This window comes from Grus americana, chromosome 19 (assembly GCF_028858705.1).
Source record: "Grus americana isolate bGruAme1 chromosome 19, bGruAme1.mat, whole genome shotgun sequence".
In the NCBI taxonomy this organism is placed as follows: domain Eukaryota; kingdom Metazoa; phylum Chordata; class Aves; order Gruiformes; family Gruidae; genus Grus; species Grus americana.
Window position 1 is genome coordinate 12384826 of NC_072870.1, and position 18348 is coordinate 12403173.

The 18348-nt window shown below is 60.3% G+C and overlaps 1 protein-coding gene across 10 annotated transcripts in view; it reads left to right on the plus strand.

The window, feature by feature from the left end:
• Window positions 1-18348, plus strand: part of RAP1GAP2 (RAP1 GTPase activating protein 2) — an 80136-nt gene that overhangs the window by 14339 nt on the left and 47449 nt on the right. For 4 of the 10 annotated variants that reach the window (XM_054847661.1, XM_054847662.1, XM_054847670.1 and 1 more), the window contains one exon: window positions 5909-5944. In XM_054847661.1, coding sequence (XP_054703636.1) covers window positions 5909-5944 — 36 coding nt within the window. Of the gene's footprint in view, window positions 1-127; window positions 409-1043; window positions 1105-1454; window positions 1726-1959; window positions 2166-5908; window positions 5945-8381; window positions 8506-18348 lie in introns of those variants that run through there. The other 6 variants (XM_054847663.1, XM_054847664.1, XM_054847668.1 and 3 more) reach the window with 5 other exon arrangements.

The following is an 18348-nucleotide window of genomic DNA, read 5'->3' on the forward strand; positions in this document are numbered from 1 at the left end:
TTTGGGATTTTATTTTTTTTTTCTTAAATAATGTCCTTAAGAGCTCTAAAATGCAAAGGATTTCCATCATTTCATCCCTTTAAGGAAAGATGGCTGTGGGCAGAAAAGTAGGAGTTGAAATAGCTGGATTTCAATCCAAGCTTTTTCCCCGGAGTTGAGTGATTTCTCTCTCCAACGCCCTATCTCCCCCCTCCTCCTTTCACACATCAGACAGAATCCAAATGTCTCTCAATGTAAAGCTTTTGGATGCTTGGATGGGCATCTGACTCCTGCAAGCGCCAAGCGCTGTGCTACGAGCTGCCTCGAGTCCCCCGGGAGCCGCGTGAGCCAGGCGCTGCCCGGCCGCGCCGAGTCGAGGGGGTGTTGTCTGTGTGCGCCAGGCGACGGTTCACATCACCGGAGCAGGAGGTGAGTGGCCGAACCCGTGGGACCTTGGCGGCCGGAGGCTTTCTGCCGGTCTTTGAACTGCCCGGGCTTTGGGAAGCGAGCGTTGGGCTCCTGTATCTCATGAGCACGGTCGGTGACGCGCGGCCGAGCAGCTGGTCCCCTCCTGGCTGCCGCGCGACGTGAGGCTCCGGCGGCACCCGCGCCAGGTCCCACGGCCACGCTGTGCCGGCTGCGGCCCCGGGGCAGCGCAGCCCCCCCCGACTTTGACCCGCGGAGGGTGAGCCCTTCTTGCAGCCCGGGCCTGAGTGGGTGCAGACGGGCGCTGGTGGCCGCTCTGGGGAGGCGGAGGGTGTGAGGGCACCGTGCCCAGATGCCGGCACCGGGCTCGCCTCCCCACGAGCTCTGCGGCGCCCTGCCGTGCCCGAAGGCTGGTGCAGGGAACCCTGGCCTGTTTTCTTGGGACTTTGTGATGGATGGAAGCTAATACCCAGCTAGAGGTCAGCATTTCCATTTAAATGGGATTTCTGACGCCTGGCTGTTAAAGGACGGTGGGGTTTTTCGGTGGCGGTCAGGCTGCAGCCGTGCACTTCAGCATTATGGAGCTGCTGAGGAAGCGGAGGAGAGAAAACCGGCGTGCCGCAGCTGCGCAGGGGCCGGGTGGGAGACGCCTCGCCAGGCTCTGGGGCAGCCGGGGGTCTGTTTGCCGTGAGAGAGGAGGTGAGGGGATTTTCGCTTAGTGAGGTTTAATGCTTTTAGTGGGATGTCCCCTGACGCGCAGTGGAGTGGGGAGCCAGCCTGGTGCAGTGAACGCAGCCCTGCCGTTTCAGGGGTTGCCAGGGGAAAGCCACGCTGGGAGGGACGCCCCCGCGTTGTCACCAGTGACCCTCTGCACCGGGCCCGGGGGCTGGCAGGTGGGGTGGGGGCAGCCCCACGGCACGATGCTCCTGGGTGACGCTGTGCCCGTGGCGCGGCCCCGATACCCACGTTGCCTGCGCGGCGCTGCCCTTGGCCCCTGCCGTTAGGAGAAATACGATATTTGCAGCGTGAGGTTGCGAAAAGCCCGAGGCCACAAAAAAAAGAGGAAATGACTTTTCTTCTGGTGTTTTGTATGTGTGCATGCGTGTGCATGCGCTTCTGTGCTCGGGGCAGCTGACCGGGAGGCGCTGGGGTCCCCATGCCCCGGCACAGCGCCGTGCACACCGGCAGGAAGCACCCGCCGTGGCTGTCCGTGCTGCCGGCCCCATCGCCGCTTCCCCCCGTGGCCAGAGCGCCCTGGCAGCACCGAGCCGCCACCATGTTCCAGAGAAAGCGCAGCGTCTCCTTCGGCGGCTACGGCTGGTGGGTGCCTTTTCTTTCTACCCCCCCTTTGCTACTGGGAGCGCGGTGCCGCACGAGGAGCTTTTCTTCCCTCTGCGGCTTCGAAGGAGGAAGCACCGTGGTGCTGCGGCACGGCGCCCTTGCGACAGAGCCCTTCGTGCTGCCACGCACCAGCGGTAGCGCGTGGAATTTGGGAAGGACCTTCTTCCTCCCACGCCTGCGGGGAAGCGCAGCTCCGGCGGGCGGGTGCTGCCGTGCCCTGGCAAAGCCCCTTGTGAGCCCCGTGGGTGCCAAGCGGCGAGGGAACCTCCCGGGCTTGCAGTGGGCTCCCGTGAGCGTGTCACCTGCAAGAGCATCCCATGGCTCTCCCCCGCCTCCTTTTCCTCGCTGCTGAGGACCCGCTGCTCCTCCACCCGGGCAGCGATGCTCACGGCCGCCTCCGGCACCTGGCGGTGCACGCGGTGAGGTCCCACCTGGTCCAGGGCAGGTTCCCGCGGCTGTCGGTGCCTCCGCGAGCCATCCCTGCACCGTCTGCCCTCGGCAGAGCGCCACGGCTGCCGCCCGCAGCCTGGGTTCAGTGGGACCGTTTGCTTCTCGTGTCCCTGCCCTCCCAGATGTGTTGGTCTGTAGGGAAACGGTTTAAGAAAATGGCGCTGTTCTCCCTCTGCCCTTCCTCCGCTTTCTCTCTCTCTAAGGTATTTTGTGGCCGTTCCCAGTCCGTGCAGTGGGATGGCGATCGGGCCGTGGGAACCGATGGCCGAACTGGCAATTCTGGAATGATTTTGGCTGTTTGGCGCTGGGGCAGAGGGTCGCTCTGCCTTCCCCTCCCCGTGCCCTGGTGTCCGTAGGGGCTGGGCAGCCGGGACCCCGGGGGGCTTTGGGAGGAGCGCTTGTGCCGGGGGCTTGGAGCTGCTTGGAACCTGCTGGGGGAAGCGCTGAGCGAGCCGGTTGTGGGAGGGCAGCGAACTCGTGGGGAGCTTCCGCAGCGTCTCCCGGGCATAGAAGCACATGCCTTACTGAAGCCAAGCGTTTTGTCTCAGCTGGATTTTTTTTTTTTCTTTACATAAAAATGGGAAGGAAGCGCTCTGGTAAACTTCTGTACAAATGAGCCCGCATTTCACAAAACTCATTTTGTGGCAGAGAGAAATCGCAGCTCTTGGGCAGCTTTGCCCCGCAGCCGCCATTGGGAGCGGTGGCTCGGGGGTCCCGACCGTGCCGGGCGCATCCCGGGAGCTGCCGCTGTTAACAGCTTCCCGCTGCGGTGGAGGGGAGCCGTGACCCCCCTTTGCAGGGCTCTTTGGGACCGTCTGGGCTTCGCTCAGTTGTTTTCTTTCTGCACTTTGGCAGTTGCAGGGGAAAGACAACCACGAGCCGGAGAGTCGTGCCGGAAAAGTGTGGTCTGCTGGCTGTTTGTCAGGGGGCTGCGCCCGTCGCAGCCCGGGCTGGGGGAAGCGGGGTGCGGGCTTTCCTTAAGATATCACCTTCAGTGCCTGCACAGTGAGAAAGAAAGATCGGGGGGAATGGGGGGACCCCTGTTCTCCGTGCTCTGTGAGGGGAGCTCCCGGGAGGGTTGGGGAACGGCTCCCCGGGGGTCCCTGGGGAGGACACCCCTCACGGTCCTGCATCGCCCAGAGCGCGCCCTGCGCAGCTGGGAAAACGCTTCCCCGGGCGTCTGTGGGAAAGGAAGGGACCTGCCGCAACCCCGTACCTGCATCTGCATCTTCTCACAGCCGCACGGGCCCGCAGCCAACACACCCTTCCTGTGGTGACCGTGCGTGGGGTGACCCGGCACACCCAGCCGCTGCTTTCGGTAGCTGCAGTTGCTATTTCCAGCCCTCTGCCAAAGTGTAAATTGGCTTTTTGTTCTGTCTGCCGGCTGCATCTGCTGCCAGCGCGGTCCCGGGAGGAGCGTGCCCGTCCTGGGGCAGCAGGCGCGATGTGAAGCCGTTGGTGCGCGCGGTCTGAAATGCGAACACGCGTTGGCAAAACTGTTATTTCGGGGCCCGGAGCCGTGGTCACAACCAGCTGAAGTTACTCTGAAGAACTTTGGCTCTTCTTTCCTGGCGGGGGTGTAGGCTGTCCCAGGTCCCCCGCTGATTTGTCCCCACTTACAAAGGAGGGGAGACTGGGGACGTTTAGGGCAAGATCTGAGACAGTTGGGTCTTGGGGTGTCTCATCCCTCCCCTAAATAGCAATACTCCCCTGACTCTCCAAGACTTACCACCCTCACCTTCTCGCTGCAGAAAATAAGCTCTTTGCGCAAGAAGCGAGGGCTTTTACTGGGAATAGTGCTGAGAAGACTGAGCAGGGAGGAGGCTTCCCTGCACCCCCTCCCGCACCCCCCGTGACCGATTCGGGTCCCAGCCTGCTCCCAGCTGGCACAACGGTAACACCGGTCGCTTCGCAGCTCACGGTGACCCAGAGCTCTGCCGTCAGGGGGCTGGGCGCAGCCGGGGTGCGGGGAGGCTCTTGCCCTCAGACACCCCTTTGCTGTGCTCCAGCCAGGGCTGCGGCGGGGCGCGCAGGGAGGAGCCCGGATGGGTGCATGGGGTGTTTCGCTTCACCCCACTGTGGGAACGAGTGCAGGGCAGGGCCTGATAAAGCGGCTCTCATAACTCTCATATTGCAACTGCGGTTTCCGTAGCAGAGGGTTTTCTTTCTTGTGTGTTTCTTTTTTTCCCCTTTTTTTTCCCTCTCTAAGAGGCAACATAACAGCAACTGATTTTTCTTGCTGCGGTTCTGGATGGAGCTGCTGGGTGCAGGTCCCGCAGGAGCTGTGCCAGCCGCCCACTGTGCCCGTGGCTCATTTGCACCTGCCACCGAGTTTGGCAGCAGCCATTTACACCAGCACGCTTCAATGTTCACCTTGATTTAGTGATCCACGAGGTCTGTGGACGGGCTCGTTACGTATCGAGCGATGACAGCGGGTGCCATGGGTCTGCTTTTAGGAGCACCAGCGTGCCGGCTCTCTGGGAGCAGAGCACGGGAGCTGACGCGGGGGGAAATGCCCGGAACGAAGCCCCCGTGGCCTTGGGGATCTGCAAGCGCGGTGTCGGTCTGAGCAAGGGAAGGACCCTGGGCAGGTCACGGTGCATGCGGGCAGGAGGCGCTGGGGCTGAGCTGGGGTGTGCCCCTGCCCACGGGGAGCGGGGACACCGCACGCGGGGCTCCGGCTGCGTCTGCCGCGGTGCCCGCCTGGCTCAGCCTGTGGCACGGTGTGCCGGGGATCCGGCCCGCTGCGTCGCCCGTGGGTGCAGCCTCCCTGTGACGGAGAGGTTGGGCCTGGGAGCAGAGGGAGGTGAAGCTGCATTTCTGCAGCCTTGTGGTGTCCTCTGTGATCGTGGTGTAAAACAAGTGAGGTTTGGGGGTGTTTTGGTGGTTTGTGTTTTTTTTTTCTTTGTTTCTCGAGATGTGGAATTAATTTTATGTGGCAGATAACAGAGCATTTGCAATGACTGCCAAAAGACATCATTTTGCTTTTTGAGTCATTACTATGATTTGCATTAATTAATATTAATACGACTTTAACCACAGTGATTCTGTGCAGATAGGCGCTTATGAATGGTGCCAAATAACGAAGTGAAGCGGCTGGGGCTCCCGGTCCCACACGAGCCAGCCGGGGCTGGGAGCGATGGGGCTGCTCTGCGTTCCCTCTGGCCGGTGCTCTCGGTGCGGGTGCTCGGGGGGGTCGGGGGGTACGCACAAGGGTGCTCGGGGGGGTCGGGGGGTACGCACAAGGGTAAGTCAGCGGCTGGTGCCCGGGTGGGGATGGTGCAGCCCTGCGGGGACGAGCCCGAGCTCAGGCAGCGAGGGGGACACCAGCCAGGCATGAAAATCCTGGTGGGATTTTTCTGGGTGGGAACAGCGCTTTGGGGACAGCTTGGACGTGGGTAACATCCTCCTCTGCCCAGTTCACCTCTGGCGTTTCGGAGGAGGAGGGAACAGTTCTCCACTGGTCACCACCAGGAAATAACTGGGGGGATTTTGTTTTACTTGCCGCCAGGCTTCCCTTGGGGTTAATTCTGGTTGATTTTGTTTTCTGGTGAAGTCTGCCTGTGGTGGTCATTGTGTCAGCCAGACCGATGGCACCTCCAGAGGAGATGCTGGGGCCGGGTTTGCCAGCAGCCCCCGGTACCCGAGTCGGGAGGTGGGACAGCCCCCCCGTCTGCGCCCGCAGTAACGTGCTCCTCTGCTCTCTCCCCAGGATCGACAAGACGATGCTCGCCAGCCTGAAGATCAAGTGAGTACCCGCGCTCTTCTCTCGCGTAAAGTGATTTCCCTGTGAGATGCTTTGTGCGTGGAGGGCGCTTTCTCGTTAGCCGGGCTGTCTTCCCGGTTCCAGCTCCGCACAGCGGCAGACCAGCCGTATCGCCCTGCTCCTCCAGGTAGCTCTGTGCACGTCCCACGGCTTGTTTTCCTGTGAAGTCCGAGGTGATTCATGTACTGAGTGATTATCTTAAACGCAGTGACACAATGGCTGTGTGATCAGTGGGTTAAGGCACGGACGATGCAATTCATGGGGCACCAGCTCTGCCTTGGGAGGGATGGGAAATCGGCAGGACAAGCCACCACTGAGCTGCTGGCTGTAAATTCAGTGAAGCCTGGTTTTGTGGGGGCTTTTTCCTTTGTTTTTGAATCTTGCAGTCTGGAAAGGGGGTGGGTGTCAGTGGGACAGTGGGTGCCTGTGCTGCCATGCAGCTGGGGGGGCTCTGGGCGTTGCTCTGAAAGGGGTGAAGATGCTCTTGGGGCCCAGGAGGGTCCGTGAGCCGGTGGTCTTGCTTGGCGGGTCCATCTCGGGTTTGCCACGGACTTGCTGAAAGCTGGCGAGGGGGCTGTGTGGCTCCTGGCGAAGCGGCTGCTGGGCCAGATCCTGCTCTGTAACGGAGCGAGGCGTGCTCCGCTGGAAAATGTCATCAGCTGGATGGGGAAGAGCAAGCAAGAAAGGGCTGGAACGGTGGTGCCGATGCTCGCTGTTCTCCCGGCACTCGCGGCCGTCTGGGACCTGCCTCCTGTTCCCAACGGGCCTTGTGCTCCCGGCTCTGCGACTGGGGGGGCCGATCCCTTCCCTCCTGCCACGGCGCATCCTCCCCACTCCCCGGTTCCGGATGAGCTCCCCGAGTCGGGGGTTTTCCGTTGCAAGCACACGTGCGGCTCCAGCACTGTCAGTGTAACCGTCTGCTCATACAGAAATATTCTGGCCAAGCCTCCCTTGAGCTCAGGGTAACGCGTATGGGTAACGGCTCACGCGGTTTCCCTCTATAATCATTACTTGCGCAAATTATTCATTAATGGAAAAGTATACAGAAAGCCTTGGGGGAACCTGCTGCCTGAATGAGCCTGCAAACGCCCATTGTACATAGCACAACAGAAACGCTGGTGCTACGCGCGTTGCTCGGGTTTTTGCTGAACTAATGAGAAGTTTAAATCAATGTTTACCACTCTGGGGAGTGGAGGGAAATCTCAGTAGAATTTCCTTTTCCCGTGGAGCTGAGAAAGATTTAACTGCTCCTTATACGCTGCTGTACCTTGTGCCCTGATTTTTTTCCCGGGGCCTGTGCAGCAATTCTGCTGCAGAAATACCATTTAACCACCTTTCCCGGCCATGCCAGGGAATTAGTGCCGTGCTTGGAGCGCTGTGCCGATGCCGTGGGGCGTGCTGCCGCGCTCCTGCTCGCGCGGGGGTGAGGGTCACGTTTCTCTCTGCCTCCCTCCTGCCCCAGCCGGAGACGCGGGTTTGCTCAGGGCGTTCGCTGAGCATCCACTCCACGCTATTTGCAGCTAATGCTTTCCGCAGCCTCATAACGCTTCTGGTTTGTGGACAGATTGCTTCGTTAAATGGTTCTGTAATTGGGGCCCAGCCAGAGCCACATTAGATATTTGTAAAAGCTTTTAGAATTTAAAAAAAAAAAGTTTTGTTTTTTTAATGCCCTCTTATTATTGCTGCAGCCTTCTGGCTAAGATACCAGGCAGAGGCAATTTTCTTTGACTGTGTAACTTGTTAACGAAAAGACAAGCTGCTTTCTGCAAGCCAAGGAGCACTTCACGAAGCCTTGTGCACGCTGCAAACATCAATATTGACGTGCAGAATCCTGGCAGGGGAGGAATAACGCGTGGTGGTGGATGCAGCCCCGAGCTTTCGGCTGCAGAGGGGGTCCCAGCGTGGTTGGGGGGCTGCAGGAGCCCCCGCCTGAGCCGTCCCCTCGCTCCCCGGGGTGAGGGCTGTTCACCGGGGCAGCGTCGAGCCCCTCCGTCCCAGGGGAGCGTGGCGAGGGGGAGCGAGGGGCTGCGCGTCCCAGCGGGCTCTCGGGGGCGAGGGCCGGATCCTGCGCAGAGCCGGTATTTGGTGGAACAGAGACGGTGCTGCAGCGGGAGGGCGTGAGCACGAAGCGGGGCTGCGGGATGCTCCCCTGCCTGCTGCTCCTGTCGCTCGTCGTAACAAACTCGCACACGCAGGTGGCACCAGCGCATCAAAGCGCTTTTCCCTCTGTCTGTCTTTCCTTCGTCTCTTTTAATTTGGGTTTCATTAGTTCCTATGGTAACCACGAATATGTCTGAGGGACTCGGAACCGGAGAGGATGAGTAGACGTTGCAGAGGGGGAGTGTCGAGGAGAGGTGATGGATGGAGAGCCCTGGCATCGCGGTCAGGGGCTCGGCTGGCCTCGTTCGGTGACGGGCAGCGCGGGGAGGTACCGGGGCCGCGCTCGGGCAGGGAAGGCTCCGCAGAGGACCGAGCATCCCCGGGCGGCTGCCGTTGAACGGCCACGTTTGCTGCTCGGCCTCCGAAATGCGCAGGAAGCTCTGGTGAGTTTGGGTCTGGCTCTGGGGGCTGTGCCCGTGCCCTCTCGGGGCAGAAGAGCCTGAAAGCGTCGGCTCTCCAGCTTGTGCACCCGGTCCCACCGCTTCGGGTTTAAAGGTGCGGCTGGCAGCAGGCTGCCCCTGGCTCTCAGAACCGCTGTTCCGGGGTAGGCGAGAGCTGAGTTTCTGGCTGCCACGGGGAGCCGTGGGCTGCTCTGGAGAGCTCGGGCGCGCTCCCACCTTGCGTGGCTGGGGGCTGCTCTTGGGAAGCCTTGCAAAGCGCCCAGAGGCAGCGTATGGGGGATGGAGAGGCTGGGAGAGGGCTCGGAAACGCTCTGCTTGCTGGTTTTGGGGGGCTGCAGGAGCTGGTGCTGCAGGGCTCAGGTGCCGGGAGAGGGACCGGGGCTGCCAGCAGCTGCTGGGACGCGGCCGGCCCCGGGGTGCTGCAGGATGGAGAGCGAGGCACTTCTGCACCCGGACGGGATTTGGCATGTGCAGACCCGGGGCTTTGGCGCAGACCGAGTCCATCGCCATCCATGGTTTTCTGTTAAGTCTTTTCTATTCCTTACCCGCTTCATGGGAAAGCGCTGGGGGCGGCTGAACCCCCCAGCCTGGCAAAAGGCGCGGCGTGTTCAGAAGCAGCCCTCCCAACCTTGGCTTGGTGCTGGTGTTTTCTTCTGTCACGTGAAGTCTCTGCAGAAAGCCGGCAGCGTCTCTGGGCTCACGGGGTGCTCTTGCGGTGCCCTCGCTGCTCCTTGGGGCACGGCTTCGTGCAGAGCTTGTAAAATGTGGCGCAGTTTGAGGTCAGGTCGTGAAGGGGAGAGCTGAGCCGGGCGGCAGCTAAACCCGCTCCCCGAGCGGGGAGGTCACCCTGAAGGAAACCATCGGCCTATCAAAGGATCTGCGCGCGTCAGAAATCAGCCCCAGCAGACGAGCTGGCCTAGGGAGTTTGTTTGCTTCTCACAACCGCCCCGCGCTCCTCCCAGGCAGCACAGCAAGGGCGGGGGTCCCTGGGGGGGAATCCTTGTACTGGGGGTGCTGGAAGTGGGAAGGTGCGATGGGGATGGACCCGTGGGGACCTTCTTCTGGTGGGGACGGACCCGTGGGGACCTTCCTCCTCCGTCCAGCTGGACTTCTCAGGAATGAGCTGGCCGGGTGATGTCCCACGTGGGAGGTTAGCCAGCCCTTTGCCTGCTGATGGCTCCTCAGCCCTCTGCGCTCTGGTTGTTTTCTGTTCCGTATGACCAGTAGGATGTACTGAGAAACCACGGAGTATTTTAAAAAAAAAAAAAAAAAGTGTCAATAGAAAAAGTCCCTCCTGTGAGCAAAGAGTCACCTCTTGCTTTAGCCTTATAAAGCAAACACAGTAATGAAATAATCATGTCTCTGTGGAACAGGGGAGCCTTGTACACCAAATCCTGCGAGTCAGTGTGTGTAAAATTCACGTGAAAGAGCAGGTGATGCTCATCTGGTGATGGGAACAGTGGTGGAAGATAAAGGTGGGAAGAGAAGAGATGAAAGGTTTGCTTGACCTTCCTAAAACGAGTTGTGTCCAGGCTTGAGGCTCTTTAATATTTGATGGGCCAGAGCCGAGTTAATGGGAAGATGTGGGAATGATTTAGCTTCTTGGCGGCAGCTGCGCTGACTATTGCAGTAATCTCGGAGGTTTGTGCTTAGGTCCTGTGAGGACAAGGTCTGGAGAGCAGATTGTGTCTAAGTAAATTCCTTTGACTTTATTACCACCTTTTAAAGCGGGTAATTGCATGCAAATGTGTATTCTGCGATTGTACTATAGCTGTAGTGGTTTATGCCTTACACCGCAAAGCAAACACTACCAAAACTACCGCAAAGCAGCCGTCTGCAGGAACGGGGGAGGCGGGCAGGCTGCCTGTTCCGTTTGGTTTGTAACTCCTTATCTGCGGGGCTGCCGGGCGAAACCTCCCGCAGCGACCCGCTCCCGGCCCCCGCGTGCCGGGGGAAGCAGTTATCTGGGCTCTGGTGCAGAAAGGCGGGAGAAGAACTGACTGCGTGGCACTCGGCGCAAACTTTAAAATCAGTTAAAATCAGTGCTGGGGCTGGAGGGGCACAACGAGGTACGGGCCGGTCCAGGCTCCCAGGCGAGTGCCGGGCAGAGTCTCTATGGGAGTCCAGGGGTCTGTGCCCGGATGAGCGTTAATTGGGCGCCCGGATGAGCGTTAATTGGGCACCCAGCTGAGGCGAAGGTTGTTTAATCTGCATCGCCCCACCAGCTTGGACGCTCTTCTTGTCCTGGAGTGATGCCTCTCCCTTTCTGACGTTGCTGTCGTTGGTTATATAAAGTTTTATTGATGTGTTTGTGGCTTATCTAATCACAGCAAATTCTTCTGAGCTTTTCCTAAGCAATCTTTCTAATCTCACCCTGATGTTTTGTAAAGTCTTGCTGGAAACTTAAACCGTCTGTGACGGGTCACGAAGCATCCGTCCCCTCGCAGGTGTCGGGTGGGTTACGGCAGAGCTTCTCCTGCGTGCATGCGACAGCGAGGAGGCAGAGTGCACCCTGAAATGGTACAGTCCCTTCAAAGCGACGGTGTGAACCCGGGTTACCTCCTTTGATGCTTCCCCAGAAAAGCCGCTGCTCTGCCTCCTCTCCTGGGAGATTCCTGTTGCACCGTGGGCGTGCGGGGCGCTGGCAGCTTGGGGGCCCGTGGCCGGACACGGCACCCCAGGCAAGATGAGCCCTTGTGTCGGCAGCAGGTCTCGTGCCCGGGTCCCTGCTGGGACAAAGCTCCTCGCGAGTGCCAGGGAGGCTGCAGGCGAGCGGCCAGGGATGGTGACAGGTCCCTGTTGCTGCCGCCATCCCCACTTGCCGTCTGCTGCCTCAGAGCCGCCTCCTGCGCGTTTGGGCCGGCCCAAATTTGGGGGAGTCGAAGGCTGCACGGGTAAAAGTCAGCACTGTCCCCGTGCAGACCCGAGGTGACAGCTCTGCCTGGCTGGGGGGGAGGCGAAGCACCTGCCCCCCCCTGGGCTCCTGGTGAGGACCGACGGCGAGTGGCTGGAGCTGCCCTGGGCTTTGGCTGCGCCGGACCCAGACCGGAGTCATCCACCGATTCAGCGATGGGTTTTTGGGGGGAGGGTGTCTGGAGGGGTTTTTTCTTGTTGCTGTTTTTTTAAAAAAAGCAGAGCGCTCCACTCTGAGCAGGTTCAGGCTTGTATCCGGGACCAGGCGGTACGATTTGATCCTCCTCGTCTGGGAGGAGGAGATGGGCACGTGTGGAAGCGTTTCCAAGTCCTCCTCCGTGTGCGGTGCAGACGCAAAGGTGCGGGACCTTTCGCAGGTGGTTCCCAGCCTGGCCGCAGCCCATGGGAGCTCGGTTGGAGGCTCCTGCCCGTGCCCCGGTCCCCGCCGCCGCCGCTTCCCCGGCCGAAGCCTCTTCCCGGGTTGCCGGCAGTCGGCACGCGAGCGCTTGGCTGCTGCTGCTCGTGAGCCGATAAAAGCGCGGGGAGCCCGGGCAGGGGGGGTCCTGCTGCTGCACGGCCCTACGGGGGGGCTCTGCTCCCTTGGAGGGGGTTTCTGGCTATTAGCGACCCGGCTGCCGCAAGCCCTGTCCCCCCAGCTCACACCGCAGCGGTGGTCGCCCCTCTGAGTGCTGGAGTGAGCGGGGAGCTGCAGGGGATGGGGCGCTGCCCGGTGCCCTGGGGACCCTCGCAGCGGTGAGCCGTGCTGCTGGTCCCCGTGTCCTGCCGTGGGCTGCCTGTGCACCCCCAGCCCGGGGTCTTCAGCGTGAGGAAGCAAAGGTGGGAGTCAGTTCAAAGCAGAAACGTAAACCCAGCGAAACGGCGGTGAAAGTAGGGCAGCGCGTCGGGGGGCTGGAGTGAATCTTCAGCTAGCTCTCGCTGCTGCTGCTTTATTTGCTTTTTATGCAAAGAAATTAGTCCGTCAGCTGCGTTTTGGTTGCCAGTTTAGGGTTCGGCAGCCCCTGGACGAGCAGGTCAGCACCGTGCCATCGCTCAGCTGGAGCTGCCGCAGGTCCTGGTGCCCGGGCGGGCGGGTGGCCGCAGGGCTGCTCACGGAGCCCTGGCCGTCACCTCGGGAAGGGCCCGTCCCAGCCCCGGCCGCTTCTGTGAAATCTGGGCTTTGCCCTCGCGGCAGCGCTGGCTGTGGGGCTGAGATAGGGACGGTTCTGTGCTGCAGTGGGGCTCGGCCCTGCCCTGCCCGGGGACACGGAGACACCCCTCACGGCCCCAAAATGCCCTTTGCTGCTGCCGAGCCCCCGCTGCTGGGGCTGCCCGCTCGCTGGGGCCGTCAGCGGGTGCTGCCCACGGTCAGCGCTGCCCACGGGCTTGGGACGGCCGCAGCAGGCGGTGCCGGGGGTCACGCCTGGTGCCCTTAGCTGGCACAGAAATGGATTTGGGGGTTTGTTTTGTTCTAGCGGTGGGTTTTTGGTATCTGTCTTTTGTGACTAGCGACAAACCCAAGCAGGGTGAGCGCCAGGGAGGTGGTGTCTGCCTCTGCCCCTTGCCCCCAGCACGCTCGGGGGTGAAGGGAAGGGGGTTCTCCCCACGGAGGGCTGACGCAGCACCAGGGTTTGGGTATTGCAGCTGTGCCGGGGCTATGTGCTGGGCTGGGGTCAGCGGCTGGTGGAGCTCAAACAGCACAGCACCCCACTGACACCACGTTCAAGCGTAGAACCACCCCCAAAAATCACATCTATTTTCTAGAGGGGAAAAACAACCTAGGAGATGGGAGCCTTAATGATATCTTGTTTTCTTTATGGATGGAAATGACTTTTAACGGGCACAAGAGCTGCTCTTTTTGCTGAAGCATCATATAATTTTAAGAAGAATTGAGGAGCTTTGGTGAGCAGAGGCCGATGTTCCCCTTGTCCTTGTTGCCCCGGCAGTGAGGGTGAGGCAGGGCCCCAGGAGCCACCCCGGGGCTGGGGGCACTGACCCTCCGTGTGCAGAGGGGAGCATTTGCAGAGGGGGAGCAGCGTCTTCACCCCTGGGGCTGCTGCTGCTGCTCGGTACCCGCTGCGCCAGCCAGAACGGGCAGCAGTGCAGCACCAGCCCTGGGCAGCCGCTGGCACACAGGGACCGACGGGAGAGGGACGAGCTGGAGGGGTCGGACTTTGCTCATCAGCTCCCAGTGGTGCCGGGGAGGGTGCTGGACCGAGGGTTCCCCACGAGCGGCGTCGCGTGGCCACTCGCCGTTATGTTGTGCCGCAAAACACCCTCCTGCGGGCGGTACTGCTGTGGCTGGGAGGTGATGAGCGAGGACGTGCTGGAGATGGTGGCCAGAGGATGGGGAGGCTGGGAGCAGGGTGCAGCCCGGCTGGGGGTGCTCACCCCGGGACGTGAGCGGTGCAGAGGCACAGTCAGCCCTGCCTCAGCCAGCCCTAGGGCTGGCCGGGGATTTACAAAAATCTAGCCAGTCCCAACGTCTCCCTCATATCTCAGTCGAGCAGGCGGGAGCACTTCCCTCTTCGTGGAAGGGTGGTTATCGCCCCGGCTGTCCCCGGAGACACCCAGCCCCGTGCCTGCACAGCATCCTGGCCGCACGTTTCAAAGCCTGCCTGGGACAGGGGAAGCTTTCCCAGGAGGAGAAAGGTGCTGTCAGCTTTGAGGACTTGAGGTGTTTCAGCCATTTAATCTGGTAAGTCTTATGTATATAAAATTTGGAGAGAGGGTACCGGCACATCTCCACTGATGCTCCTGCCCTGGGAGACTTCCCTTGCTATTTGGCTCGGCGCTTTCCTCTCGGTGGCTTGCTGGGGTTATTTGGGGTTTATTTCTGCAGAAACCCCAGCTATAGAGCGGAGGCTGGGATCCAGCGATGCAAACTCCGCTTCCTGGCGATGCTGGAGGTGATGCAGCGGTGCATTCTGCTCGTGTGCTACCCAGTCCCATATGTTGAAATGTTGTTGTTGCTGTCAAAACAGCATTCACGTATTTAAAGCTAGATTATCCACAATTACATCTGCCCAGAGGACTTAGCAACCCCACGTGGGTCTATTTTTAGCTCTATTTCAGAACCAAACCTGCGCTGGTTTATATATCTCTTTCCTCCTGCCGTATTTGTAGCCTGTCAAAAAAGGAGCCGTTTGCAGACAATTGAAAGGCAGCCGCTCAGAAGAGTAACAGCCTTCTAAAAGCAAATCCCGTTGTGACGGGGGGACGGAGCTGTAATGGCTGGAGCGATAGAGACACCGTCGGCCTGCGGGTGTGCGCTCCCGAATACCTGGGTGTGCGCTCCCGAATACGCGGGTGTGCCGGAGGACGGGGTTGTCTGCGACAGCCGAGGGATGCAGCCGGTGCTGCCGTGGGGCTGGCCTGGCCACTGGCAAGTGCTGGGGGTTCAGGGGGGCTGTTACCCTGCTCAGTGTGCCTGCTGGCCCCCCCTCAGCCACGGCCGTGCGTCCGCTCGCTGCCGGGGCGGCTGCGATTTGGGGAGTGCGGGCGGCCCCAGCTCTGCAGAGCCGAGGAGCCCAGAGCAGGGCAGTGAGCACCGGCACGAGAGCGCAGGCGCTGCACCAAAGCCTGTGGTTTGTTCCTGACAATAATTTTGTTAATTGCTGTGCCACTCCTGCCGGCTGTCGCTTTACCTTCTAGTCGGCGGGGTCCCGGCCTCCCGACGGCGACCGGTGCCAGTGGCCCCGTGGTGCGGCGGGGACGGGCGGCTGCTGGTGCTGCCTCTGGTGCCCGGGAGCTCCCGCGCTACGGGATGGTTCGGTGCCGGCAGTGTCCACGGTCCCTGTCCCCAACCTGTCTGGAAATGGCCCTCTGCACCTCCAGCATTTTATTCCACTGGGGCTTGTGATGCCGTTTGCAGCTTTTGCTCTTGGTTAGCAAACAGCAGCATCGGCATTGAACCCCTACGATATCCGGGAGCCTCACATCTTCCAAAGCCTGTTGTAAAAGCCGGGCTCGTCTCAGACTCCCACCCAGAAGAGATGTGTAGAGGCTTGACAGGTACTTGAATAGGTCAGAGCTGCATTATGAAGTCTCTGTGAAGACTCAAAGGTCACTCCTTTCAGACACTGTCCTGTCTCGTTCCTCTCAAATGTTACTGGTGTCAGGCCAGGGACTGTGACAGCACCTTCCTCCTACAAGCAATTTGGTGTTAATCCTCTCCAATTTGGAACGCAGACCTTGATGTTCTCTTCCCCGAGATGACGCGGGTTACATTGCTCGGTGACGCAGGGGTGGTAACTAGCCATCCTGGCTGCAGGGGGGCTTGGAAGTGGGGCTGGGTTTCCATCAGGTCTTCAGCAGAGCTCCAAAACCCCAGTGCAACTGTGTTGTCAGCCAAGTGATTCGCTCTTCACGTGCGTGTAAAGCTCGAGGACAGGGAGGTGTGCTCACAGGCAGGAGAACGAGAACGTGGTGGTAAGAAATACAGGATCAGACCAGCGGACTGTGTCCGCTCCCTGAGAGTGCCAGTGCTCAGGGAGAGACTGAGAAACGGAGATGTCCTTTCATCTGAGATGCTATCTCAGTCCCCTCGCAGGCTCTCCACAGCCCAGGCTGGCGGGAAAGGAGAGTTTGTACCGTGCCCGCGACCGCTGCTGCAGCGGGACGCGGTCCCAGCGCCTGCTGGCTGTACGTACAAAAGATGCTGCCTTGACCGGGGTGCTCCCTCTCCCTGCTAGAGAGGACGAGCAACCAGCTGGAGACCCCACAGCGGTACGGGCAGCGTGTGCGTGGAGCAGGTACAGAGCAGGTACCCCTCTGCCCAGCCTCCCTCGCGTGCGGGCCTGGGTACCCTCCGCTTCCCAGAGCCCCGGCACGCTTGAGCCAGGTCTCTTGTTCCTGGTCATTGATGAGGTGGTACAGTGCGAGGTGATTTGAGGAGGAGGAGGGCAGGTTTCCAGATGCAGGTTGCATCGTTTGTGTCTTTTAGATCTGGAGCAAGAGGCAAGGAAAAAGCCGCAGAGCAATAGAAACCCATTTCTGAATGTGATTGACTTCAGCACGTTCCCTGTTGTACAGATGTGTCACTGAGATAATACCGGTGTTTTAGCTCCACAAATTATATGTCTTTTAATGCTCTCGCATCAAACCAGGTGTCTGAGGGAGACGGGTAATCGACACAGCGGCATCTGCGGGGGGAGCTGCCGAGGGCTGGGGAGCTGCTGGTCCGGCTGCTGCCCTCCATGGCACCGGGACACGTTCCTGCACGAACCGATGACCACCCCTCGCCGTTCAGCGAGCGCAGCAAAGCGGGGTGCTGCTCTCCCCCGAGGTTTCTGGAGGTAGAAAGGTTCCTCTGTACGCAGCACCCGTCTGCGATGCTGCCCGGGTGCTGGTGCTGCTCCTGTGAGCCGTGGGGGCTCATTGCAGCACGGATTCGTGCAGAGGCAGCTACGATCCCTCCCCGTCACCAAAACAACCCAGCGTCAAAGGAAATCCAGGCCCAGAGACAGCACGAGATTTTTCCAGGGCTCCTGTAGTACACCCGTGGCAGGGCCAGGCTGGTTGTCCTTGGAGGCTGCCATCTCCCCATCACGTCTTCAGATTAACTCTCCCCTCCTGACGCTTTCTTTGGGGGGGGTGGTGCTGCGTCTGGTGGGGAGCTCGGGAGAGGGAGCGACTGCGATGCCGCTGCCCTGTCGAGGGGGATTAGAGATGCCCGGGCACACATTCTGCTTGGTTGGGGCTCCTCTTTTACATAATGCGATTAGCGCTTCTCTGGAGCAACCCCTCCCGAGCCAGCTGAACATTCAGCATTGCCACGAGGGTCTGCATGTGCAGCCACCAGCTCTTCTGCTCGCTCTGCCCAGGCGAGAGCTGCCGCCCACCTGTGCCGGATGGAGCCCGTGCGGTGCTGGTGTGCCCGGCGGCGCCAGGGGCTGCTGTGGCTGTCCAGGCACAAGTTTGGCAAAGCCTTGCCCTGGTGTCAGTTTTAGCTGCGGCAGACCCGTGACTCACGTGTCTGGGATTTAGGCTGTGCAGTGCGGGACTGGCAGCACGGTGCCGCATCCGACCCCATCACCGGATGCTTAAACCGGATGTTTGATCTGGCTCTCGTAGGGATGGGGCCGAAGCGGTGGCTTTCCGCAGGAACTGGAAAGGATCAGCATCGCCTGTTGCCGCAGGAGGAGCGGTGCTGGCCAGCCCTGCGCCTTTTCTGGCTGATAAGAGCCGGTGCAGGGTGGAGGGCGACTCTCCCTGAAAGGCTGGGCTCCAGTGAGCCCTCCCCCGGAGCCTGACCCTTCCGCCCCAGCCCACCCCGCTCCTCCCCACCTCTGCCTGGGCTCTCCCCCCTGCTCCCGCATCCCTCACGGCATCCTTGGGAAGGGGCATCGCTTGGATGAGCCGAAAGTTTGGGCCTGATGCTGAGCTTCCCGCCTGGATGCCGATGGCAGTTGATTGAGTAACGGGTTCAGGGACGGTCGTTGTCCTGCACGGGGAGCTGGGGAAGGACCAAGGTCTAAGGAAGGTGCTGGCGGTGCTGGAAGCGTCGGGCACGTGGCCGATATTAGTTTGCTGTGCATCCTGAATCTGGCTTTATTAGTGATGTTAATGATAAATGATGGCATTTAGTTCACTGATTTGCTAGTAAAATTCGAAGGATCTGCTCATGCTGTAAAGACTTATTTCCTCTGCTGATTTGATCTAATTTAATTGAACGCTGAAATCTTGGAGCTCATCTCTTTAGAAAGCCTGCGTTTACAGGGAAAAATACCCCAAATTATCAAGAATACAATTTCCCTATAATTGCGCTGCTGTCATAGGCATGACTACCTTGTGCTGCGTTTAGCCATCAGAAACGATGCAGTCACTCAAGGGAGCAGACGGGGCAGGGGCTGATGCTGCGCCGGAGCCCCGGGGCTCCCTGCCCGCCCACGGCAGCAGCGTGACGCACGCCTG